At 53.3% G+C, this 23,633-nt stretch overlaps 2 protein-coding genes across 4 annotated transcripts; one reads left to right on the top strand and one right to left on the bottom strand.

The window, feature by feature from the left end:
* The first annotated feature begins 145 nt into the window (after positions 1-145).
* Positions 146-23,299, top strand: LOC138101534 (protein arginine N-methyltransferase 1). 3 transcript variants are annotated; one of them, XM_068999309.1, is made up of 11 exons: positions 146-190; positions 3,257-3,310; positions 5,291-5,392; positions 8,568-8,723; positions 9,164-9,227; positions 9,711-9,853; positions 10,526-10,613; positions 11,630-11,745; positions 15,666-15,816; positions 19,988-20,109; positions 22,377-23,299. In XM_068999309.1, the coding sequence occupies exons 1-11, from the start codon at positions 161-163 to the stop codon at positions 22,458-22,460; spliced, it is 1,110 nt and encodes a 369-aa protein (XP_068855410.1). In that variant the 5' UTR covers positions 146-160; the 3' UTR covers positions 22,461-23,299. The 3 variants fall into 3 exon arrangements, with proteins under 3 accessions (XP_068855410.1, XP_068855412.1, XP_068855411.1); XM_068999311.1 differs by lacking the exon at positions 3,257-3,310 and having other exon boundaries at positions 152-190; XM_068999310.1 differs by lacking the exon at positions 146-190 and having other exon boundaries at positions 3,294-3,310; positions 5,260-5,392.
* On the bottom strand, positions 6,846-8,510 carry LOC138101528 (proteoglycan 4-like). Its single transcript, XM_068999302.1, has 5 exons — positions 8,439-8,510; positions 8,117-8,307; positions 7,523-7,717; positions 7,383-7,460; positions 6,846-6,906 (listed from the first exon to the last, which is right to left on the bottom strand). Exons 1-5 carry the CDS (start codon positions 8,508-8,510, stop codon positions 6,846-6,848), a joined length of 597 nt encoding a protein of 198 aa, XP_068855403.1.
* Positions 23,300-23,633: the final 334 nt, after the last annotated feature.

The raw sequence follows: 23,633 nt of genomic DNA, 5'->3' as shown, positions 1-23,633 counted from the left end.
GGTGGGGGTGGGGTTTCGACTTGATGGACGTCCGCGCCGTCTAATGGGAAGGCGGCGACCGGGAACCGGCGGCCAATGGAAAGGCGCGGGGGGCGCGCGCCGGCCCCGCCCCCGGTATAAATGGGGTGGGGGGGCGGGGGCCGTTCCTCGCGCTCACAAGATGGCGGAGGCGGCCAATTGTATCATGGAGGTGAGCGGGGCCCCGCGAGAAGGGGCGAAAATGAGGGGAAAACGGGCGAAATCGGGCAAAAACCCGGCTGGCCTGAGGGGAAAACGGGCACGAAGCGGCGGGAAATGGGGTTAAAAGCGGCTTGGCGGGAGCGGGGGGGGCTCTGAGGGCCCCTCAGGGAGGACGGGGGGGCGTCGCTGAGGGGCCGCTGAGGGCGCTGAGGGGCCCTGAGGGGGCCGGGCGGGATTTGGGGGCTCTGGGGGGGTTTTAGTGAGGTTTGGGGCGGTTTCGTGAGGTTGGGGGGGCTCTGAGGGGGTTTTAGTGAGGTTTTGGGGGGGTTTAGGGAGGTTTTGGGGGGGTCTCTGAGGGGTACCTGAGGGGACTGGGGGGGAGTTTAGTGAAGCCTGAGGGGCCTGGGGGGCTTTAGTGGGGTCTGGGGGCGTTTAATGGGGTCGGGGGGAGTTTAACGAGGTCTGGGGGGAATTTTAGTGAGGTTTTGGGGGGGTCCTGAGGATCCTTGATGGGTCTGGGGGAACTTTAATGAGTCTGGGGGCGTCCTGGGGGGGCGAGTTGGGGGATGGGGAGGGTCCCAGGGGCTTTTTTGGGGTCTGGGGGCGCTTTTTTGGGTCTGGGGGCGTCCTGGGGGGGCTTTTCCGGGGCCCACGTGGCTCCGGAGTCACGTGGAGGGTCTGGACCCCCCCCCCCAAAATCCCGAATTGGGGGGGAGGGTGCGATAGGGGCGGGGCCTGTCGCGATAGGGGGGGTGTCGTGATTGAGGAGGGCACACAGGAGCTGCTGGACCCCCCCAAAATCCTCAGAGACTCAAAACTTTGGGGTCTGGGACCCCCCAAATCCTCGGAGACCCCCAAAATTTGAGGTCTGGGACCCCCCAAATTCACAGGGACCCCCCCAAAATTTGGGACCTGAGACCCCCAAATCCTCAAAGCCACCCCAGATTTTGGTGCTGACCCCCCAGATTTGGGATCCTGAAGCCCCAAATCCCCTCCGCTCCCCCCAAATCGGGGTCCTGACCCCCTCAAACCCTCAAAGCCCCCCCAAATCTGGGATCTTGGCCCCCCAAAATCATCGGAGACCCCCAAAATTGGGGTCCTGAGACTCCAAAACCCCCTCAGCCCTCCCCCCAATTCAGGTCCTGAGCCCCCCAAGCCCCCCAAATTTGGGGTCTTGACCCCCCTAAATCCCTTCTGAGCCCCCCAAATTGGGGTCCTGAGCCCCCTAAACCTCCCCTGTCACCCCAAATTTTGGTCCTGAGCCCCCCAAAATCCTTAGGGACCCCCAAATGCGGGGTCTGGGACCCCCCAGATCCTCAAAGCCCCCCCAAATTTGGGGCCTTGACCCCCCCCCCCAACCCCTCCCAGTGCCCCCAACCCTACCTTGGGGACCCCAGCCCCATTTTGGGATCCCCCAACCCCATTTTGGGGTCACCCAGCCCCATTTTGGGATCCCCTAGCCCCATTTAGCATCTCCCAGCCCCATTTTGGGGTCCCCCAGCTCCATTTTGGGATCCCCCAGCCCCATTTAGGGATCCCCCAACCCCATTTCGGGGTCCCTCAGCCCTATTTGGAGTCCCCCAGCCCCATTTCGGGGTCACCCAGCCCCATTTTGGGGTCCCCCAGCCCCATTTAGCATCTCCCAGCCCCATTTTGGGGTCCCTCAGCCCCATTTCAGGGTCCCCCAGCCCCATTTAGGGATCCCCCAACCCCATTTCGGGGTCCCTCAGCCCTATTTGGAGTCCCCCAGCCCCATTTCGGGGTACTCAGCCCCATTTAGGGTCCCCCAGCCCCATTTTAGGGTTCCCCAACCCCATTTTGGGGTCCCTCAGCCCCATTTTGGGTCCCTCAGCCCCATATTAGGGTCCCCCAGCCCCATTTCAGGGTCCCCCAGCCCCATTTGGGGTCCCCCAGCCCCATTTTGGGTCCCTCAGCCCCATATTAGGGTCCCCCAGCACCATTTCAGGGTCCCCCAGCCCCATTTGGGGTCCCCCAGCCCCATTTCGGGGTCCCTCAGCCCCATTTAGGATCCCCCAGCCCCATTTCGGTGTCCCCCAACCCCGTTTAGGATCTCCCAGCCCCATTTCGGGGTCCCTCAGCCCCATTTAGGATCCCCCAGCCCCATTTCGGGGTCCCCCAGCCCCATTTCAGGGTCCCCCAGCCCCATTTAGGATCCCCCAGCCCCATTTTAGGATCCCCCAGCCCCATTTAGGGTCCCCCAGCCCCATTTGGGGTCCCCCAACCCCGTTTAGGATCTCCCAGCCCCATTTTAGGATCCCCCAGCCCCATTTCGGGGTCCCCAGCCCCATTTCAGGGTCCCCCAGCCCCATTTGGGGTCCCCCAGCCCCATTTCGGGGTCCCCCAGCCCCATTTCGGGGTCCCTCAGCCCCATTTAGGATCCCCCAGCCCCATTTTAGGATCCCCCAGCCCCATTTAGGATCCCCCAGCCCCATTTTAGGATCCCCCAGCCCCATTTAGGGTCCCCCAGCCCCATTTGGGGTCCCCCAACCCCGTTTAGGATCTCCCAGCCCCATTTTAGGATCCCCCAGCCCCATTTCGGGGTCCCCAGCCCCATTTCAGGGTCCCCCAGCCCCATTTGGGGTCCCCCAGCCCCATTTCGGGGTCCCCCAGCCCCATTTCGGGGTCCCTCAGCCCCATTTAGGATCCCCCAGCCCCATTTTAGGATCCCCCAGCCCCATTTAGGATCCCCCAGCCCCATTTAGGGGTCCCCCAGCCCCATTTAGGGATCCCCCAACCCCATTTCGGGGTCCCTCAGCCCTATTTGGAGTCCCCCAGCCCCATTTCGGGGTCCCCCAGCCCCATTTTGGGGTCCCCCAGCCCCATTTCGGGGTCCCCAGCCCCATTTCAGGGTCCCCCAGCCCCATTTTGGGGTCCCCCAGCCCCATTTTGGGTCCCTCAGCCCCATTTCGGTGTCCCCCAGCCCCATTTCGGTGTCCCCCAGCCCCATTTAGGATCCCCCAGCCCCATTTCGGGGTCCCCCAGCCCCATTTCGGGGTCCCCCAGCCCCATTTCGGGGTCCCCCCGGGGTGACGTCTGTGCCTTCCTCTTTCCCCAGAGTTTTGTAGCCACCCTGGCTAACGGGATGAGCCTGCAGCCGCCACGGGAAGATGTAAATATCCTGCTAAACCCCCCCAAAATCCACCCCCGATCCCCAAAAATCCCAAATTCCGGGAAAAAATCCCGAATTCCAGGAAAAAACCCTGAAATTCTGAGGGGAAAAAGCGAAATTCCCAGAAAATGCCCCAAAATTCCAGCCCCAAGGGCGGCCAGGGAGGGGCTTTGGGGGGTGATTGAGGTTAAAATCCCCCCCAAATCCCCAAAAAATCCCAAATCCCAAAAAAAGCCCCAAATCCCAAAAAGAAACCAGACCAAAAGTCCCAAAATTGTGGATAAAACCCCCCAAAATCCCCCAAAAATCAGCCCCAAAACGGTCCCAGGTGCAGCCAGGGAAGGAATTTGGGGGTTTTGGGGGGATTTTGGGGGGGCTTGAGGAGGAGTCTGAGGTCAAACCCTCCCAAAATCCCCCCCAAATCCCCGAAATCAACAAAATCCCAGGAAAAACCCCAAAAACTCTGGGGGAAAGAAATGAAACCCCCCCCTAAAAACCCCAAATCCCAGGAAAATAACCCAAAAAAAGTCCCAGAACGGCCCCGAGGGAGGACAGAGAGGGGAGCTGAGGTCAAACAGCCCCAAAATCCCAAAAAATCCCTAAAAATCCCAAAATTCTGGGGAAAACCCCCAAAATCCTGAAAAAAACCCCACAAAATCTCAAAAAAAACCCCCAAAATCCTTTAAAAAAAGCCCAAAATCCCAGAAAATTCCCCCAAAAACCAGCCCCAAGCACAGCCAAGAATGGGAATTTTGGGGGCTCCCCAAATTTTTTGGGGAATTTCCCCACTTAGGGCCCTCCCAGGACCCCAAAAAACCCCAAAATCCCCCCCAAAAATTCAATTTATGCCAGAAAAAAATGGGAATTTTCGGGGTCTCCAGGAATTTTTGGGATTTCCGGGATTTTGGGGGGGAGGGTCCCCACTTTGTGCCCTCCCAGGACCCCAAAACCCTTCCAAATAATGGGATTTTGGGGGAATTTTGGTGGGGTTTTCACAGGAATTCTGGATTTTTGGGGGGCAATTTCGGGGATTTTTGGGATCTCTGGGATTTGGGGGGGTCCCCCCACTTTGTGGCCCCCAAAAACCCTCTTAACTTAGGGAATAATGGGATCTTTGTGGGATTTTTAGGGGATTTTGTGGGATTTTTAAGGGATTTTTATGGAATTTTTAAGGGATTTTTATGGAATTTTTAAGGGATTTTTGTGGTATTTTTGTGGGGGGGTTAAGGGATTTTTAGAGGATTTTTAATGGGATTTTTCGGGATTTTTGTGGGATTTTTAGAGGATTTTTAGGGATTTTTAAGGGATTTTAATGAGATTTTTTGGGGGATTTTTAGGGATATTTGTGGGATTTTTAGAGGATGTTTGTGGGATTTTTAGGGGATTTTTGTGGGATTTTTAGAGGATTTTTATGGAATTTTTAAGGGATTTTTCAGGATTTCTGTGGGATTTTTAGAGGATTTTTGTGGAATCTTTAAGGGATTTTTATGGGATTGTTGTGGGGTTTTTAGGAATTTTTATGGGATTTTTCAGGATTTTTGTGAGATTTTTATGGGATTTTTGTGGAATTTTTAAGGGTTTTTTTGGGGGATTTCTGTGGGATTTTTAGAGGATTTTTGTGGAATCTTTAAGGGATTTTTATGGGATTTTTGTGGGATTTTTAAGAATCTTTAAGAGATTTTTCAGGATTTTTATGGGATTTTAACGGGATTTTCATGGGATTTTTGTGAGATTTTTCAGGATTTCTGTGGGATTTTTAGAGGATTTTTGTGGAATCCTTAAGGGATTTTTCAGGATTTTTATGGGATTTTAACGGGATTTTTATGGGATTTTGGTGAGATTTTACGGGATTTTCGCAGGAATTCCGGGGTTTGTGGTGATTTTGGGGGGGGGGGGGGTTGGAATTTGGGGGATTTTGGGGATCTGAAGGATCTGGGGGGGGGTCCCAGGGGCCCCCCCAAGCCGTGCCCCCCCCCGCAGGTGTCGTGCCCCCCCGGGGAGGGCAGTGCCAAGCCCTCGGCCGAGGACATGACCTCCAAGGATTATTACTTCGACTCCTACGCCCACTTCGGCATCCACGAGGTACCAGAAACCCCAAAATACCCCCAAAATACCCCAAAATCGCCCCGAGATCCGTCCTGGGAGGGTTTGGGGGGTTTAAGGGGATTTGGGGTGGGTCTGAGGGAGGGGGGTTGAGTTTTACACCCACTGTGGCATCCATGAGGTACCAGAAACCCCAAAAAAACCCCAAAAATACCCCCAAAAATACCCCAAAATCGCCCCAAGATCCATCCTGAGGGGAGGTCAGGGTGGGTTTGGGGGCGTTTTAGGGGATTTGGGGTGGGTCTGAGGGAGGGGGGTTGAGTTTTACATCCACTGTGGCATCCACGAGGTATCAAAAACCCCAAAAATACCCCAAAAATACCCCAGAATACCCCAAAAATACCCCAAAATCACCCCGAGATCCGTCCTGGGAGGGTTTGGGGGGGTTTTAGGGGATTTGGGGGGGTTTTGGGGAGGGGAGTTGAGTTTTACAGCCACTGTGGCATCCACGAGGTACCAAAAACCCCAAAATACCCCCAAAATACCCCCAAAATACCCCAGAAAACCCCAAAATCGCCCCGAGATCCATCCTGGGGGGAGGTCAGGGTGGGTTTGGGGGCGTTTTAGGGGATTTGGGGTGGGTCTGGGGGAGGGGGGTTGAGTTTTACACCCACTGTGGCATCCACGAGGTACCAGAAACCCCAAAATACCCCCAAAATACCCCCAAAATACCCCAAAAATTGCCCCAAAAAACCCCAAAATCGCCCCGAGATCCGTCCTGGGAGGGTTTGGGGGGGTTTTAGGGGATTTGGGGTGGGTCTGAGGGAGGGGGGGTTGAGTTTTACACCCACTGTGGCATCCACAAGGTACCAAAAACCCCTAAAATACCCCAAAATCACCCCAAAAAACCCCAAAATCGCCCCGAGATCCGTCCTGGGAGGGTTTGGGGGGGTTTAAGGGGATTTGGGGGGGTTTTGGGGAGGGGGGTTGATTTTTACACTCATTCTGGCATCCATGAGGTATCAAAAACCCCAAAAATACCCCAAAATCACCCCAAAAATACCCCAAAATCACCCCAAAAATACCCCAAAATCGCCCCAAGATCTGTCCTGAGGGGGTCAGGGTGGATTTGGGGGGGTTTTAGGGGATTTGGGGTGGTTTTGGGGTGGAGGTTGAGTTTTACACCCACTCTGGCATCCACCAGGTACCGAAATTGCCCAAAAAAAGCCGAAAGTCGCCCAAAAATCACCCCAAAATCCGGCCCGGGGGGTTCCGAGGGGGTTTGGGGGATTTTGGGGGATTTTTTGGGGAGAGGTTCGGCTCCTCCCCCCATTTCGGGATCCACGAGGCACCAAAATCACCCAAAAAAACCCCAAAATCCAGCCTGGGGGGGTGTGCGGGGGTCCTGAGGGGATTTGGGGAATCCCGGGCGGATTTTGGGGTTCCCCGGGGGGATTTTGGGGTTCCCAAATTCCCGTTTTTTCCCGGATTTTCACGGAAATTCAGCAGATTTTGGGGGAATTTCCTGGGATTTTGGTGTGGGGTTTTTTGAACTTTGCAAAACCCAGGGAACTTGGAGGGGGATTTTGGGGGTTCCCAGTGATTTTGGGGGTTCCCTGGGTGGATTTTCGGGGTTCCCCGGGTGATTTTGGGGGTTCCCAGAGTGGATTTTGGGGCTTCCCTGGGAGGTTTTTGGGGCTTCCCTGGGTGATTTTGGGGCTTCTCCCCGGGTGATTTTGGGGGTTCCCCGGGGTGATTTCCGGGCGCTTTCCCCGGTGAATTTTGGGGGTTCCCAGAGTGGATTTTGGGGGTTCCCGGGGTGGATTTTGGGGGGGTTTCCTGGGGTGATTTCGGGGCACATCCCTGGGGTGATTTCGGGGTTTCCTGGGGTGATTTTGGGGTGCATCCCTGGGGTGATTTTGGGGTTTCCTGGGGTGACTTTGGGGCATTTCCCTGGGGTGATTTTGGGGTTTCCTGGGGTGATTTCAGGGCATTTCCCTGGGGTGATTTTGGGGTTTCCTGGGGTGACTTTGGGGCGTTTCCCTGGGGTGATTTCGGGGCGCTTCCCTGGGGTGATTTCGGGGTGCATCCCTGGGGTGATTTTGGGGTGCATCCCTGGGGTGATTTTGGGGTTTCCTGGAGTGATTTGGGGCGTTTCCCTGGGGTGATTTTGGGGTTTCCTGGAGTGATTTGGGGGCACATCCCTGGGGTGATTTCGGAGTTTCCTGGGGTGATTTTGGGGCACATCCCTGGGGTGATTTTGGGGTTTCCTGGGGTGATTTTGGGGCACATCCCTGGGGTGATTTTGGGGTTTCCTGGGGTGATTTCGGGGCGTTTCCCTGGGGTGATTTTGGGGGCGTTTCCCTGGGGTGATTTTGAGGTTCCCTGGGGTGATTTCGGGGTTTCCTGGGGTGATTTTGGGGTGCATCCCGGGGTGATTTTGGGGTTCCCTGGGGTGATTTCGGGACGTTTCCCTGGGGTGATTTTGGGGCACATCCCTGGAGTGATTTTGGGGTTTCCTGGGGTGACTTTGGGGCATTTCCCTGGGGTGATTTTGGGGTTTCCTGGAGTGATTTGGGGATGCATCCTTGGGGTGATTTTGGGGTTTCCTGGGGTGACTTTGGGGCGTTTCCCTGGGGTGATTTTGGGGTTTCCTGGGGTGACTTTGGGGCGTTTCCCTGGGGTGATTTTGGGGTTTCCTGGAGTGATTTGGGGGGCGTTTCCCTGGGGTGATTTTGGGGTTTCCTGGGGTGACTTTGGGGCGTTTCCCTGGGGTGATTTTGGGGTTTCCTGGAGTGATTTGGGGGGCGTTTCCCTGGGGTGATTTTGAGGTTCCCTGGGGTGATTTTCGGGGGGGTTCCCTGGGGTGATTTCGGGGTTTCCTGGGGTGACTTTGGGGCGTTTCCCTGGGGTGATTTCGGGGCGCTTCCCTGGAGTGATTTCGGGGTGCATCCCTGGAGTGATTTTGGGGTTTCCTGGGGTGACTTTGGGGCGTTTCCCTGGGGTGATTTTGGGGTTTCCTGGAGTGATTTGGGGGCACATCCCTGGAGTGATTTCGGGGTTTCCTGGGGTGATTTTGGGGTGCATCCCTGGGGTGATTTTGGGGGCGTTTCCCTGGGGTGATTTTGGGGTTTCCTGGAGTGATTTGGGGGCGCATCCCTGGGGTGACTTTGGGGTTTCCTGGGGTGACTTTGGGGCGTTTCCCCGCCGCCAGGAGATGCTGAAGGACGAGGTGCGGACGCTGACCTACCGCAACTCCATGTTCCACAACCGGCACCTGTTCAAGGACAAGGTGGTGCTGGACGTGGGCAGCGGCACCGGCATCCTCTGCATGTTCGCTGCCAAGGCCGGGGCCCGCAGGGTCATCGGGGTAATTTCGGGGGCGTTTCGTGGGAATTTGGGCGTTTCACGGGAATCTGGGGGGGATTTGCGGCGCCCCGGAGGAAACCTGGGCGATTTGGGAGCGGTTTGGGGGAGACCGGGGGGGTCCCAGGAGGAGTTTTGGGAGATCCCGGGTGGATTTTGGGGTGGCCTAGGGGAGATTGAGGGGATTTGGGGGGTCCTGGAGAGATTTTGGGAGAAATTTCAGGGAGGTTTGGGGGATCCTGGTGAAGTTTGAGCTTCTCCGGGGGAGGTTTGGGGGTGTTCTGGGGGCTCCTCTGGAGGTTTTGGGGGTGCCAGGGTGGATTTTGGGGGCTTTTTGGGGGTCCCAGGGTGGATTTTGGGGTCCCAGGGGGTTTTTGAGGGTCCCAGGGTGGATTTTGGGGGTCCAAGGTTGGTTTTTGGGGTCCCAAATCCCCCCTCCCGCAGATCGAGTGCTCGAGCATCTCCGACTACGCCGTCAAGATCGTCAAGGCCAACAAACTGGACCAAGGTGAGAGCCCCAAAATCACCCCAAAACCACCCCAAAATCACCCCTGGAGCCCCAAAATCCACCCAGAGCCCCAAATAAGCCCCAGGTGACCCCAAAATTCCTCCCAGAGCCCCCCAAATCCACCCTGGGAAACCCCAAAATCACCAGAGGGACCCGAAAAATCCCCCTCAGACCCCCCAAAATCACCCCCAGAACACCCAAAATCCTCCCTGAATCCCCCAAAATTCCCTCTGGACCCCCCCAAATTCACCCAGAAGCCCAAAAAATCATTCCAAAATAACCCCCAGCACCCCAAAATCCCTCAAAATCCACCCAAAATCCACCCAGACCCCCAAAACAACCCCCCCCAGCCCTCCCTTTCCTCCCCCCAAAATCCCCCTTCAAAACCCCTTTAAAAATCCTCCAAAAAATCCCCCAAAAATCCCCAAACACTCCCAAGTCCTCTCCCAGTGTGGGATTTTCCCGATTTTGCCGTTTTTCCAGTGGTTTCCATCATCAAGGGCAAGGTGGAGGAGGTGGAGCTGCCGGTGGAGAAGGTCGACATCATCATCAGCGAGTGGATGGGCTACTGCCTGTTCTACGAGTCCATGCTGAACACAGTCATCTATGCCCGGGATAAATGGCTGGTGAGAGCCCCAAAATCCCCGGAATTCACCCCAAAAATCCCTGGAGTATTCCCAGAAATCCCCAAAACAAAACCCCCCCCCCCAAAATCCCCCAGTTTTTGGTTTTTCTTTCGCGAGTCCGGCTTCAAAAAGGTCATTTCTGGAGGGGGAAGGTCGCCCCAAAATGCACCCAGAGCACCTCAGAATCCACCCAAAATCCCAGGAATTCACCCCAGAAATCCCTGGATCCATCTCCCAAATTTTAGGGACCCCCCCAGAGCCCTTCCTAAATTTTGGGACCCCTCCTCAAATTTTGGGATTCTCCCCCCCAGGCTTCCCTTTCCCTTCTTCATCCCAACTCCCGAGCCCTGGGGAGCCCCCAAAATTCCCCAAAAATTCCCAGAAAATCTTGGGGAATCCCCTGGACCCTCCCCCAAATTTTGGGGACCCCCAGAAATTTTGGGGACCCCCAGACCCCTCCCCAAAATTTTGGGACCCCCCCCCCCCAAAAATCTCCCTTTCCACCCTCCCTCATCCCAACTCCAGAGCCCTGGGGAGCCCCCAAAATCCCCAAAAAATTCCCAAAAAATTTCAGGAACTCCTTTGGACCCTCCCCCAAATTTTGGAGACCCCAGAAATTTTGGGGGCCCCCAAAAACTCCTCCTAAAAAAATGTTTGCCCCCCCCCCCCCAGACGCCGGACGGGCTCATCTTCCCGGACCGGGCCACGCTCTACGTGACGGCCATCGAGGACAGGCAGTACAAGGACTACAAAATCCACTGTGAGGACCCCAGAATTTGGGGAGGGGGCTCCCAAAATTTAGGGGAGGGCTCTGGGGGATCCCCAAAATTTTTTTGGAATTTTTTGGAATTTTTTTGGGGCAATTTTTGGGTGGGATTTTAGGGGCTCCCCGGGGCTTGGGAGTTGGGATGAGGGGGGGGTGGAAAGGGAGGTCTAGGGGGGGGATGGTGTCCCAAAATTTGGGGAGGGGTCTGGGGGAGTCCCAAAATTTGGGGCAGGGTCCAGGGGGTTCCCCAAAATTTTCTGGGAATTTTTTGGGAATTTTAGGAGGGATTTTGGGGGCTCCCCAAGGCTCGGGAGTTGGGATGAGGGGGGCTGGAAAGGGATGTCTGGGGGAGGGGGCCTCCCAAAATTTTGGGGAGGGGTCTGGGGGGGTCCCAAAATTTGGGGGAGGGTCCAGGGGGGTTCCCGAAATTTTTTGGGAATTTTTGGGTGGGATTTGGGGCCTCCCAGGAGTTCCAAAATTGGGATAAAAACAACGGAGAAAGGAATCCGAGGGCAGAAAAAACGGGAATTTTTGGGGGGAATCCCCAGATTTTTTTTGGGATGGGGTCTGAGGGATCCCAGATTTTGAGGGAGGGTCCAGGGGGGTTTTCCAGAATTTTTTGGGTATTTTTTTGGGGATTTTGGGAGGGGTTTGGGCGCTCCCAGAACCTCCAAAATCACTCTAAAAACCCCAGAGAAAGAAGAGAAAAACCGGGAATTTTGGGGTGTGGAACCTGGGAATTTTTTCGGGAAGATCCCAGATTTTTTGGGAGGATCCAGGTGGGAATTCCCACCAATTTCAGGGCTCTCCCAGGACCTCCAAAGTCGGGATGAAAACCTCAGAGAAGGCAACCCAAACGTGGGGGGGGGGGGGGGGGGGGGGGGGGCCAAAAAAATCCGGGACTTTTTTTTGGGGGGGTGCACGCGGAGCCCCCCCCCTGGATTTTTTGGGAAAGATGGCGAATTTCCCGGAATTCCGTTTTTCCTGGAATTCCCAACGCTTTCCCGCAGGGTGGGAGAACGTCTACGGCTTCGACATGTCCTGCATCAAGGACGTGGCCATCAAGGAGCCCCTGGTGGACGTGGTGGACCCCAAGCAGCTGGTGACCAACGCCTGCCTCATCAAGGTGCCCGGAGTGGGGCCGGAGTGGGGCCGGAGTGGGGCCGGAGTGGGGCCGGAGTGGGGCTGGGAGTGGGGCCGGAGTGGGGCCGAAGTGGGGCCGGAGTGGGGCCGGAGTGGGGCCGGAGTGGGGCCGGGAGTGGGGCCGGAGTGGGGCCGGAGTGGGGCCGGGAGTGGGGCCGGAGTGGGGCCCGGAGTGGGGCCCGGAGTGGGGCCGGAGTGGGGCCGGGAGTGGGGCCGGAGTGGGGCCGGGAGTGGGGCCGGAGTGGGGCCCGGAGTGGGGCCGGAGTGGGGCCGGAGTGGGGCCGGGAGTGGGGCCGGAGTGGGGCCGGAGTGGGGCCCGGAGTGGGGCCCGGAGTGGGGCCCGGAGTGGGGCCGGAGTGGGGCCGGAGTGGGGCCGGGAGTGGGGCCGGAGTGGGGCCGGAGTGGGGCCGGGAGTGGGGCCGGGAGTGGGGCCGGAGTGGGGCCGGAGTGGGGCCGGAGTGGGGCCGGGAGTGGGGCTGGAGTGGGGCTGGGAGTGGGGCCGGGAGTGGGGCCGGAGTGGGGCCGGAGTGGGGCCGGGAGTGGGGCCGGAGTGGGGCTGGGAGTGGGGCCGGAGTGGGGCCGGAGTGGGGCCGGAGTGGGGCCGGAGTGGGGCCGGGAGTGGGGCCGGAGTGGGGCCGGAGTGGGGCCCGGAGTGGGGCCGGAGTGGGGCCGGAGTGGGGCCGGGAGTGGGGGCCGGAGTGGGGCCAGGAGTGGGGCCGGAGTGGGGCCGGGAGTGGATCTGGGAGTGGGGCCGGAGTGGGGCCGGGAGTGGGGCCGGGAATGGGTCCCGGAGTGGGGCCGGGAATGGGTCCCGGAATGGGTCCGGGAATGCCGGGAAGGAATCCTGGGAATGAATCCTGGGAACAGATCCTGGGAATGGATCCCGGGAGTGGGTCCCGGAATGGATCCCGGGAATGGATCCCAGAATGCCAGGAAGGAATCCTGGGAATGGATCGTGGGAACGGATCCTGGGAATGGGTCCCAGGAGTGGGTCTGGGAGTGGGTCCTGGGAGTGGATCCCAGAGTGGATCCCGGGAGTGGATCCGGGGAATGGGTCTGGGAATGGATCCCAGGAGTGGGTCCGGGAATGGGTCCCGGAATGGATCCGGGAATGCCGGGAAGGAATCCTGGGAATGGATCCGGGAACGGGTCCTGGAACGACGGGTCCTGGGAACGGATCCTGGAATGGGTCCTGGGAATGGGTCCTGGGAAGGAACCCTGGGAATGGATCCCGGAATGGATCCCGGGAATGGATCCGGGAATGGATCCCGGGAATGGATCCCGGAATGGATCCCGGAACGGATCCCGGAACGGATCCCGGGAACGCCGGGGCTGCGGGGGCCTCCCTGGGCTGACTCCGCCCTTTTCTCCCCGGTTTTGGGACGGTTTGGGGGCGTTTGTCTCCAATTTTTCCCTTTTTTTTCTCGATTTTTCCTGGTTTTGTGACATTTCCAACCAATTTTCCCCGTTTTTTCCCGTTTCTGCCGTTTTTCACCCCAGGAAGTCGCCACCTCCACGCTGCAGGGGGAGGAGCCGGGCTCAGGGTGGATTTTGGGTTGATTTTAGGTTGATTTGGGTTGATTCCCCCTCATTTTGGGCTATTCCTGACCCGTTTTTCCCCGTTTTTTTCCCCGTTTTTCACCGTTTTTTTCCCGTTTCTGCCCTTTTTCGCCCCAGGAAGTCGACATCTACACGGTGAAGGTGGAGGAGCCGGGCTCGGGGTGGATTTTGGGTTGATTCCCCCTCATTTTGGGCTATTCCTGACCCGTTTTTCGCCGTTTTTTCTCTGTTCTTTTCGCCGTTTTTTCGCCGTTTTTTCCCATTTTTTCCCCGTTTTTTCCCCGTTTTTCACCGTTTTTTCCCGTTTCTGCCCTTTTTCGCCCCAGGAAGTCGACATCTACACGGTGAAGGTGGAGGAGCCGGGCTCAGGGTGGATTTTGGGTTGATTTCCCCTCATTTTGGGCTATTCCTGACCCATTTTTTTCCCCGTTTTTCGCTGTTTTTTCGCCGTTTTTTCCCGTTTTTCCCCGTTTTTTCCCCGTTTTTCACCGTTTTTTTCCCGTTTCTGCCCTTTTTCGCCCCAGGAAGTCGACATCTACACGGTGAAGGTGGAGGAGCCGGGCTCGGGGTGGATTTTGGGTTGATCCCCCCTCATTTTGGGCTATTCCTGACCCATTTTTTTCCCCGTTTTTCGCTGTTTTTTCGCCGTTTTTTCCCGTTTTTCCCCGTTTTTTCCCCGTTTTTCACCGTTTTTTCCCGTTTCTGCCCTTTTTCGCCCCAGGAAGTCGACATCTACACGGTGAAGGTGGAGGAGCTGGGCTCGGGGTGGATTTTGGGTTGATCCCCCCTCATTTTGGGCTATTCCTGACCCGTTTTTCGCCGTTTTTTCTCTGTTCTTTTCTCCGTTTTTTCGCCGTTTTTTCCCATTTTTTCCCCGTTTTTTCCCCGTTTTTCACCGTTCTTTCCCGTTTCTGCCCGTTTTCGCCCCAGGAAGTCGACATCTACACGGTGAAGGTGGAGGAGCCGGGCTCGGGGTGGATTTTGGGTTGATTTTCGGTTGATTTGGGGCTGGTTTTCCCTCATTTTGGGCTATTCCTGACCCGTTTTTCGCCGTTTTTACCCCGTTTTTCCCCGTTTTTTCCCCGTTTTTTCCCCGTTTTTCACCGTTTTTTCCCGTTTCTGCCCTTTTTCGCCCCAGGAAGTCGACATCTACACAGTGAAGGGGGAGAAGCCGGGATCAGGGTGGATTTTGGGTTGATTTGGGGCTGGTTTTCCCTCATTTTGGGCTATTCCTGACCCGTTTTTTCGCCGTTTTTTTCTCCGTTTTTTCCCGTTTTTCCCCGTTTTTTCCCCGTTTTTCACCGTTTTTTTCCCGTTTCTGCCCGTTTTCGCCCCAGGAAGTCGACGTCTACAGGGTGAAGGTGGAGGAGCCGGGCTCGGGGTGGATTTTGGGTTGATTTCCCCTCATTTAGGGCTATTCCTGACCCGTTTTTCGCCGTTTTTTCTCCGTTTTTTCGCCGTTTTTTCCCCGTTTTTTCCCCGTTCTTCACCGTTTTTTCCCGTTTCTGCCCTTTTTCGCCCCAGGAAGTCGACATCTACACAGTGAAGGGGGAGAAGCCGGGATCAGGGTGGATTTTGGGTTGATTTGGGGCTGGTTTTCCCTCATTTTGGGCTATTCCTGACCCGTTTTTCGCCGTTTTTACCCCGTTTTTACCCGTTTTTCCCCGTTTTTTCCCCGTTTTTCACCGTTTTTTCCCGTTTCTGCCCTTTTTCTCCCCAGGAAGTCGACATCTACACGGTGAAGGTGGAGGAGCCGGGCTCGGGGTGGATTTTGGGTTGATTTTGGGTCAATTTGGGGCTGGTTTTCTCTCATTTTGGGCTATTCCTGACCCGTTTTTCGCCGTTTTTACCCCGTTTTTACCCGTTTTTCCCCGTTTTTCCCCGTTTTTTCCCCGTTTTTCACCGTTTTTTCCCGTTTCTGCCCTTTTTCGCCCCAGGAAGTCGACATCTACACGGTGAAGGTGGAGGAGCCGGGCTCGGGGTGGATTTTGGGTTGATTCCCCCTCATTTTGGGCTATTCCTGACCCGTTTTTCGCCGTTTTTTCTCTGTTCTTTTCTCTGTTTTTTCGCCGTTTTTTCCCATTTTTTCCCCGTTTTTTCCCCGTTTTTCACCGTTTTTTCCCGTTTCTGCCCGTTTTCGCCCCAGGAAGTCGACATCTACACGGTGAAGGTGGAGGAGCCGGGCTCGGGGTGGATTTTGGGTTGATTTTCGGTTGATTTGGGGCTGGTTTTCCCTCATTTTGGGCTATTCCTGACCCGTTTTTCGCCGTTTTTACCCCGTTTTTCCCCGTTTTTTCCCCGTTTTTCACCGTTTTTTCCCGTTTCTGCCCTTTTTCTCCCCAGGAAGTCGACATCTACACGGTGAAGGTGGAGGAGCTGACGTTCACGGCGCCCTTCTGCCTGCAGGTGAAGCGCAACGATTACGTGCACGCCCTGGTCGCCTACTTCAACATCGAGTTCACGCGCTGCCACAAGCGCACCGGCTTCTCCACCAGTAATTCGGGGCGAAACCCCGCGATTTCGGGCAATTCCGGGCGCTCCCGGTGGTTTGGGGCATTTTTGGGGGATTTTTCTGGGGTTTTTTTAGGATTTTTGGGGGATTTTCTGGGGATTTTTTGGGGATTTCCTCAGCGGTTTCGGGTGGGGTTTGAGGTTCTGCTTCGGCATCGAGTTCCCGCCCCCGGCTTCTCTGCCAGGGATTTGGGGGTGAATTCCAGGGATTTTGGGCAATTTGAGGAATTTTGGGAATTTTTCTGGGATTTCTTGGGACTTTTGGGGGATTTTTGGGGGATTTTGGGGATTTTTTGGGGATTTTTTGGGGATTTTCTCAGGGGTTTCAGGTGGGGTTTGAGGTCCTACTTTGGTATCGAGTTCCCGCCCCCACCTTCTCCACCAGGAATTTGGGGTGAATTCCCTGGATTTTGGGCAATTTGGGGAGTTTCTGCTGTTTTTTGGGAATTTTTGGGGGATTTTGGGGGGATTTTTGGGGATTTCCTCAGCGGTTTCGGGTGGGGTTTGAGGTCCTACTTTGGCATGGAGTTCCCGCCCCCGGCTTCTCTGCCAGGGATTTGGGGTGAAATCCACGGATTTTGGGCAATTTTGGGAGTTTTTTGGGAATTTTTCTGGGATTTCTTGGGAATTTTGGGGGATTTTTCTGGGATTTTTGGGATTTTTTGGGGATTTTTTGGGGATTTTCTCAGGGGTTTCAGGTGGGGTTTGAGGTCCTACTTTGGCATCGAGTTCCCGCCCCCACCTTCTCCACCAGGAATTTGGGGTGAATTCCCTGGATTTTGGGCAATTTGGGGAGTTTCTGCTGGTTTTTGGGAATTTTTGGGGGATTTTGGGGGGATTTTTGGGGATTTCCTCAGCGGTTTCGGGTGGGGTTTGAGGTCCTACTTTGGCATCGAGTTCCCGCCCCCGGCTTCTCTGCCAGGAATTTGGGGTGAATTCCCAGGATTTTGGGCAATTTGGGGAATTTTGGGAATTTTTCTGGGATTTCTTGGGATTTTTGGGGGATTTTTGGGGATTTTTTGGGGATTTCCTTGGCGGTTTCAGGTGGGGTTTGAGGTCTTGCTTCGGCATCGAGTTCCCGCCCCCGGCTTCTCTGCCAGGAATTTGGGGTGAATTCCAGGGATTTTGGGCAATTTGGGGAATTTCAGGAATTCTGGGGGATTTTTGGGGGGTTTTTTGCTGGGTTTTGGGGCTTTCTCGGTGGAATTTGGGTGGTTTTTGGGCACTTTTGGGGGCGGGATTTGGGGTGGGTTTGGAACAGATTTGGGGGGATTTTTGGGGTGGATTTTGGGGTGATTTTGGGGTGGATTTGAGGTGATTTTTGGGGTGGATTTTTGGGGTGATTTTGGGGTGGATTTGGGGGGATTTTTGGGGTATTTTTGGGGTGGATTTTGGGGTCATTTTGGGGCAGATTTTGGGGATTTTTGGGGTGGATTTTGGAGCAGATTTGAGGTGATTTTGGGGGATTTTTGGGGTGGATTTTGGGGGATTTTTGGGGTGGATTTTGGGGCAGGTTTGGGGTAATTTTAGGCGGTTTTGGGGGGCAGGTTTTGGGTGGTTTTAGCGTGCTTTTGGGGTATTTGGGGTATAGCTGAAAAAAATGGGAAAAAACAGCCCAAAAGTGGGGGTGAAAAACGGCTGGAAAATGGGGGAAAAAGAGGAAAAAAAAATAGCTTAAAAAATAGGGAAAAAATGGGAAAAAATAGCTGGAAAATAGGGAAAAAATGGGGGGAAAAAGGCTAAAGAATGAGGAAAAAATAGCTAAAAAAATGGGGAAAAAATAGGAAAAAAATGGGGGGAAAATGGGAAAAAATCGCCAAAAAATTGCTAAAAAATGGGGAAAAATTAGGAAAAAAATCACTAAAAAATGGGAAAAAATCACTAAAAAATGGGGGGAAAATAGGGAAAAATTGCTAAAAAATGGGGGGAAAATAGGAAAAAAATGGGGAAAATCGCGCTAAAAAATGGGAAAAAATCACTAAAAATGGGGAAAAAATGGGAAAAAATTGCTAAAAAATGCAGAAAAAATAGGGAGAAATTAGGGAAAAAATGGAGGGAAAATGGGGAAAAATGCTAAAAAATGGGGAAAAAATAGGGAAAAAATGGGGGAAAATTGCAAAAAAATGGGGAAAAAATAGGAAAAAAAATAAGGAAAAAATGGAGGAAAAATGAGGAAAAAATGGGGAAAAATGGGGAAAAAATGGGGGGAAAAAATAGGAAAAAAATGGGGAAAAAATTGCTAAAAAATGGGGAAAAATTGCTAAAAAATGGGAAAAAATCACTAAAAAATGGGGGAAAAATGGGAAAAAATTGCTAAAAAATGGGAAAAAATTGCTAAAAAATGGGGAAAAATTACTAAAAAATGGGAAAAAAATGGGGAAAAAATGGGGAAAAAATGGGGCAAAAGGGCACGGCTGGCAGGGTGGGTGAGGCCGGTGGTTTTGGGCAGGCCCCGAGTCGCCGTACACGCACTGGAAGCAGAGCGGGTTCTACATGGAGGAGAGAACAGCTGGAAAGGGGGGAAAAATGGGGGGAAAATGGGAAAGAGGTGCGAAAAAATGGGGAAAAAATAGGAAAAAATGGGGGAAAATGGGGGGAAAATGATGGGAAAGAGGTGCGAAAAAATGGGGAAAATATAGGAAAAAATGGGGGAAAAAATGGAAGGAAAACGGGAAAAAATGCTAAAAAATGGGGGAAAAATTAGGAAAAAATTAGGGGGAAAATGGGAAAAAATTAGGAAAAAATGGGGGAAAAATGGGAAAAAATTGCTAAAAAATGGGGAAAAATGGGAAAGATTTGCGAAAAAATGGGGAAAAAATGGGGAAAAAATTAGGGAAAAAATGGGGGGAAAATGGGAAAAAATTGCTAAAAATTGGGAAAAAATTAGGAAAAAATGGGGGAAAAATGGGAAAAAATTAGTGAAAAAATGAGGTAAAATTAGGAAAAAAATGGGGGAAAAATTGCTAAAAATGGGGGAAAAATGGGAAAAAAATGGGGAAAAAATTGCTAAAAAATGGGGAAAAAATTGCTAAAAAATGGGGAAAAATCACTAAAAAGTGGGGAAAAATGGGGCAAAAGGGCACGGCTGGCAGGGTGGGTGAGGCCGGTGGTTTTGGGCAGGCCCCGAGTCGCCGCACACGCACTGGAAGCAGAGCGGGTTCTACATGGAGGAGAGAACAGCTGGAAAGTGGGGAAACGTGGGGAAAAATGGGGAAAATGGGAAAGAGGTGCGAAAAAATGGGGAAAAAATAGGAAAAAATGGGGGAAAATGGGGGGAAAATGATGGGAAAGAGGTGCGAAAAAATGGGGAAAATATAGGAAAAAATGGGGGAAAAAATGGAAGGAAAACGGGAAAAAATGCTAAAAAATGGGGGAAAAATTAGGAAAAAATTAGGGGGAAAATGGGAAAAAATTAGGAAAAAATGGGGGAAAAATGGGAAAAAATTGCTAAAAAATGGGGAAAAATGGGAAAGATTTGCGAAAAAATGGGGAAAAAATGGGGAAAAAATTAGGGAAAAAATGGGGGAAAATGGGAAAAAATTAGGAAAAAATGGGGGAAAAATGGGAAAGATTTGCGAAAAAATGGGGAAAAAATAGGAAAAAATTAGGGAAAGAATGGGGGAAAAATGGGAAAAAATTGCTAAAAAATGCAGAAAAAGTAGGGAGAAATTAGGGAAAAAATGGAGGGAAAATGGGGAAAAAATTGCTAAAAATGGGGAAAAAATAGGAAAAAATTAGTGAAAAAATGGGGGAAAAATGGGAAAAAATTGCTAAAAAATGGGGAAAAAATTGCTAAAAAATGGGAAAAAATCACTAAAAATGGGGAAAAAATGGGAAAAAATTACTAAAAAATGGGGGGAAAATGGGGAAAAAATGGGGAAAGTAGCGCTAAAAAATGGGAAAAAAATCACTAAAAATGGGGAAAAAGTGGGAAAAAATGGGGGGAAAATAGGAAAAAAAAGGGGAAAAAATTGCTAAAAAATGGAGAAAAAATTGCTAAAAAATGGGGAAAAATTAGGAAAAAATCACTAAAAAATGGGGGAAAATCACTAAAAAATGGGGAAAAAATTACTAAAAAATGGGAAAAAAATAGGAAAAAAATGGGGCAAAAGGGCACGGCTGGCAGGGTGGGTGAGGCCGGTGGTTTTGGGCAGGCCCCGAGTCGCCGTACACGCACTGGAAGCAGACCGTGTTCTACATGGAGGAGTACCTGACGGTGAAGAGCGGCGAGGAGATCTTCGGCACCATCACCATGAAACCCAACGCCAAAAACAACGTGAGCCGCCCCAAAATCGGGGGTTTGTCACCCAAAATCGGGGGTTTGTCACCCAAAATCAGGGTTTTTCCACCCAAAATCGGGGTTTTGCCACCCAAAATCGCGGTTTTGCCACCCAAAATCGGGATTTTGCCACCCAAAATCGGGATTTTGTCACCCAAAATCGGGGATTTGTCACCCAAAATCAGGATTTTGTCACCCAAAATCGGGGTTTTGCCACCCAAAATCGGGGTTTTGCCACCCAAAATCGGGCCTTTGCCACCCAAAATCAGGGTTTGTCACCCAAAATCGGGGTTTTGTCACCCAAAATCAGGGTTTTTCCACCCAAAATCGGGGTTTTGCCACCCAAAATCGGGGTTTTGTCACCCAAAATCGGGCCTTTGCCACCCAAAATCGGGCCTTTGCCACCCAAAATCGGGGTTTTGCCACCCAAAATCGGGCCTTTGCCACCCAAAATCGGGGTTTTGCCACCCAAAATCGGGCCTTTGTCACCCAAAATCGGGGTTTTGTCACCCAAAATCAGGGTTTTTCCACCCAAAATCGGGGTTTTGCCACCCAAACCGGGCCCCCAGGGCTGCTGGGCACGCAGGGGGAGGGCACCAGGGGGGATTTGGGGCCGTTTCAGCTTAAAATTGAGGGTCAGAAATGATGGGAGAGACCCGAAATCGGGGGGTTGAGAGCCAAAATTGGGGTTTGAGAGCCAAAATTGGGGTTTGAGACCCAAAATTGGAGGTTTGAGACCAGAAATCGGGGATTTGAGACCCAAAATTGGGGGGTTGAGACCCAAAATCAGGGGTTTGTGATCCAAAATTGGGGGGTTGAGACCCAAAATTGGGGATTTTAGACCCAAAATTGGGGATTTGAGACCCAAAACTGGGGGGTTGAGACCCAAAACTGGGGGGTTGAGACCCAAAATCGGGGATTTGAGACCCAAAATTGGGGTTTTGAGACCCAAAATTGGGGGTTGAGACCCAAAACTGGGGGGTTGAGACCCAAAATCGGGGATTTGAGACCCAAAATTGGGGTTTTGAGACCCAAAATTGGGGGTTGAGACCCAAAGTCGGGGGGTTGAGACCCAAAATTGGGGATTTGAGACCCAAAATTGGGGATTTGAGACCCAAAATTGGGGTTTTGAGACCCAAAATTGGGGATTTGAGACCCAAAGTCGGGGGTTTGAGACCCAAAATCCGAGGTTCAAGACCCAAAATCTGGAGTTGAGACCCAAAATCGGGGTTTGAGACCAAAAATCAGGAGTTTAAGACCCAAAATTGGGGGTTGAGACCCAAAATTGGGGTTTTGAGACCCAAAATTGGGGATTTGAGACCCAAAGTCAGGGATTTGAGACCCAAAATTGGGGTTTGAGACCCAAAATTGGGGTTTTGAGACCCAAAATTGGGGATTTGAGACCCAAAGTCGGGGGGTTGAGACCCAAAATCGGGGTTTGAGACCCAAAATTGGGGTTTTGAGACCCAAAATTGGGGATTTGAGACCCAAAGTCGGGGGGTTGAGACCCAAAATCAGGGGTTTGTGATCCAAAATTGGGGATTTGAGACCCAAAATTGGGGATTTTAGACCCAAAATTGGGGATTTGAGACACAAAATTGGGGATTTGAGACCCAAAATCGGGGGGTTGAGACCCAAAATTGGGGGTTTGAGACCCAAAATCCGAGGTTCAAGACCCAAAATCTGGAGTTGAGACCCAAAATCGGGGTTTGAGACCGAAAATCAGGAGTTTAAGACCCAAAATTGGGGGTTGAGACCCAAAATTGGGGATTTGAGACCCAAAACTGGGGATTTGAGACCCAAAATTGGGGGTTTGAGACCCAAAATCGGGGCTTGGGGGACACCTTGGGGACAATTTGGGGACATTTGGGGTTGGTTTGGGGATGTTTGAAGGAGATTTGGGCACATTTTAGGGAATTTGGGGTAAATTTGGACATTTCGGGGACATTTTGAAGGAATTTTGGGGTAAATTCGGTGATTTGGGGCAGTTTTGGGAGATTTTGGGGGGCTCTGGGGGGGCTCCCCTGAGATTTGGGCGATTTTGGGGTAGATTTGGGCGATTTTGGGGAGGGATTTTGGCTCAGGGTTAAAATTCGAACCTTTTGAGGACGTTCAGAGGCAATTTCGGCGTAAACTGGGAGGATTTCGGGGGAGGATTTTCAATTTTGGGGGGTCCCTGGGGGGGCTCCCGAGTCCCTGAGGGGTCTCGGGGGTTTTTTGGGAATTTCTGCCCGCCCCAAAATGCCGCTTTTTGCCCCCAAAAGCGCGACCTGGACTTCACCATCGACCTGGACTTCAAGGGGCAGCTCTGCGAACTCTCCTGCTCCACCGACTACCGCATGCGTTAGGGGGCCCCAAAATCCCCCGAAAACACCCCAAAAAAACCCCGAAAGCCGCCCCAAAACCCCCCCGAAATCCGCCCCCAAATCCCCCGGGAAACCCCCCAAAAAAAACCCCAAAAAAAACCCAAAAAAACCCGGAATTGGGGGCGCTGCAGTTCCCGATTTTCGCCACCCGGGGGCACCAAAAATCCCCCAAATCCCCCAAATTTTGGGGGTTTTTTTCCACCTTTTTTGGGAGTGGGGGAGGGGCGGGAACCCCAATTTGTGCCCTGACCCCACCCAAATATTTTGGGGGGTTTTTCGCGAATTTGGGGACCCCAAATGTTGGGGGTTTTCCCCCAAATTTTTGGGGATTTTTTTTCTTTTTTCGACCTCCCAATTTTGGGGTTTCTCCCCCAATTCGGGGACCCCAAATTTTGGGGTTTTTCCCCCCGTTTTGCTCCCCAAATATTTGGGGGGTTTTTCTTTTTTCCCCGTTCAGGACCCCAAATTTTTGGGTTTTCCCCCCCATTTTGTCCATGAAATTTTGGGGTTTTTTTGCCCCCAATTTTGGGACCCCCAAACTCCCCCCCCACCCCCCAAATTTGGGGTCCCTTTATCATTTGGGGGAGGGGGGGGATCCCCAAAATCCCCTCCCCCCCCTCTCCAAATCCTCACCTGGGGCCGCCCCCCCCTCAAATTCGGGGGTCCCAAATTCGTCCCTCCCCCTCCCCAAATTTTGGGGGGGTCCTCGATGGATTTTTGGGGGGTGGGGGAGGGGCCGCCCTGATTTTGGGGGGGTTTTGGGGTCGCCCCTCCCCCCCCTTTGTAAGTTATGTTTTTATATCGAATAAAGGCAAACGCGAGGGGGGGTCCGGCTGCTTCGGGGGGGCCCCAAAATCCGGGGGGGGGCCCCAAAATCCCGGGGGGGGGGCCCAAAATCCGGGGGGGAAATCCCAAAATCCCGGGGGGGTCCTAAAATTTGGGGGGGGTCCCAAAATCCAGGGGGGTCCCAAAATCCAGGGGGGGGTCCCAAAATCCGGGGGGGGGCTCCTAAAATCCAGGGGTGGGGATCCCAAAATCTGGAGGGAGCCCAAAATCTTGGGGAGGCCCCAAAATCCGGGGGGGGTCCCAAAATCCGGGGGGGAAATCCCAAAATCCGGGGGGGGGTCCCAAACTTCGGGGGGGCCCCAAAATCTG

Source organism: Aphelocoma coerulescens, unplaced genomic scaffold (assembly GCF_041296385.1).
Source record: "Aphelocoma coerulescens isolate FSJ_1873_10779 unplaced genomic scaffold, UR_Acoe_1.0 HiC_scaffold_325, whole genome shotgun sequence".
NCBI classification, from domain to species: Eukaryota; Metazoa; Chordata; class Aves; order Passeriformes; family Corvidae; genus Aphelocoma; species Aphelocoma coerulescens.
Note: the sequence above shows the minus strand (reverse complement) of the source record. Positions and strands in the feature narration are given on the sequence as shown.

Coding starts and splice junctions, on each gene's coding strand:
- LOC138101534 (XM_068999309.1), top strand. CDS start 161: ATGGCGGAGGCGGCCAATTGTATCATGGAG. Junction 9,854..10,525: donor ATGCCCGGGATAAATGGCTG/GTGAGAGCCCCA, acceptor CCCCCCCCCCAG/ACGCCGGACGGGCTCATCTT. Junction 10,614..11,629: donor CAAGGACTACAAAATCCACT/GTGAGGACCCCA, acceptor GCTTTCCCGCAG/GGTGGGAGAACGTCTACGGC.
- LOC138101528 (XM_068999302.1), bottom strand. CDS start 8,510: ATGCGCCCCCAAATCACTCCAGGAAACCCCAAAATCACCCCAGGGAAA. Junction 8,308..8,438: donor CCCAAAATCACCCCAGGGAT/GCACCCCAAAAT, acceptor AAATCACTCCAG/GGATGCACCCCGAAATCACT. Junction 7,718..8,116: donor CAAAATCACCCCAGGGAAAC/GCCCCAAAGTCA, acceptor AAATCACCCCAG/GGAAACGCCCCCAAAATCAC.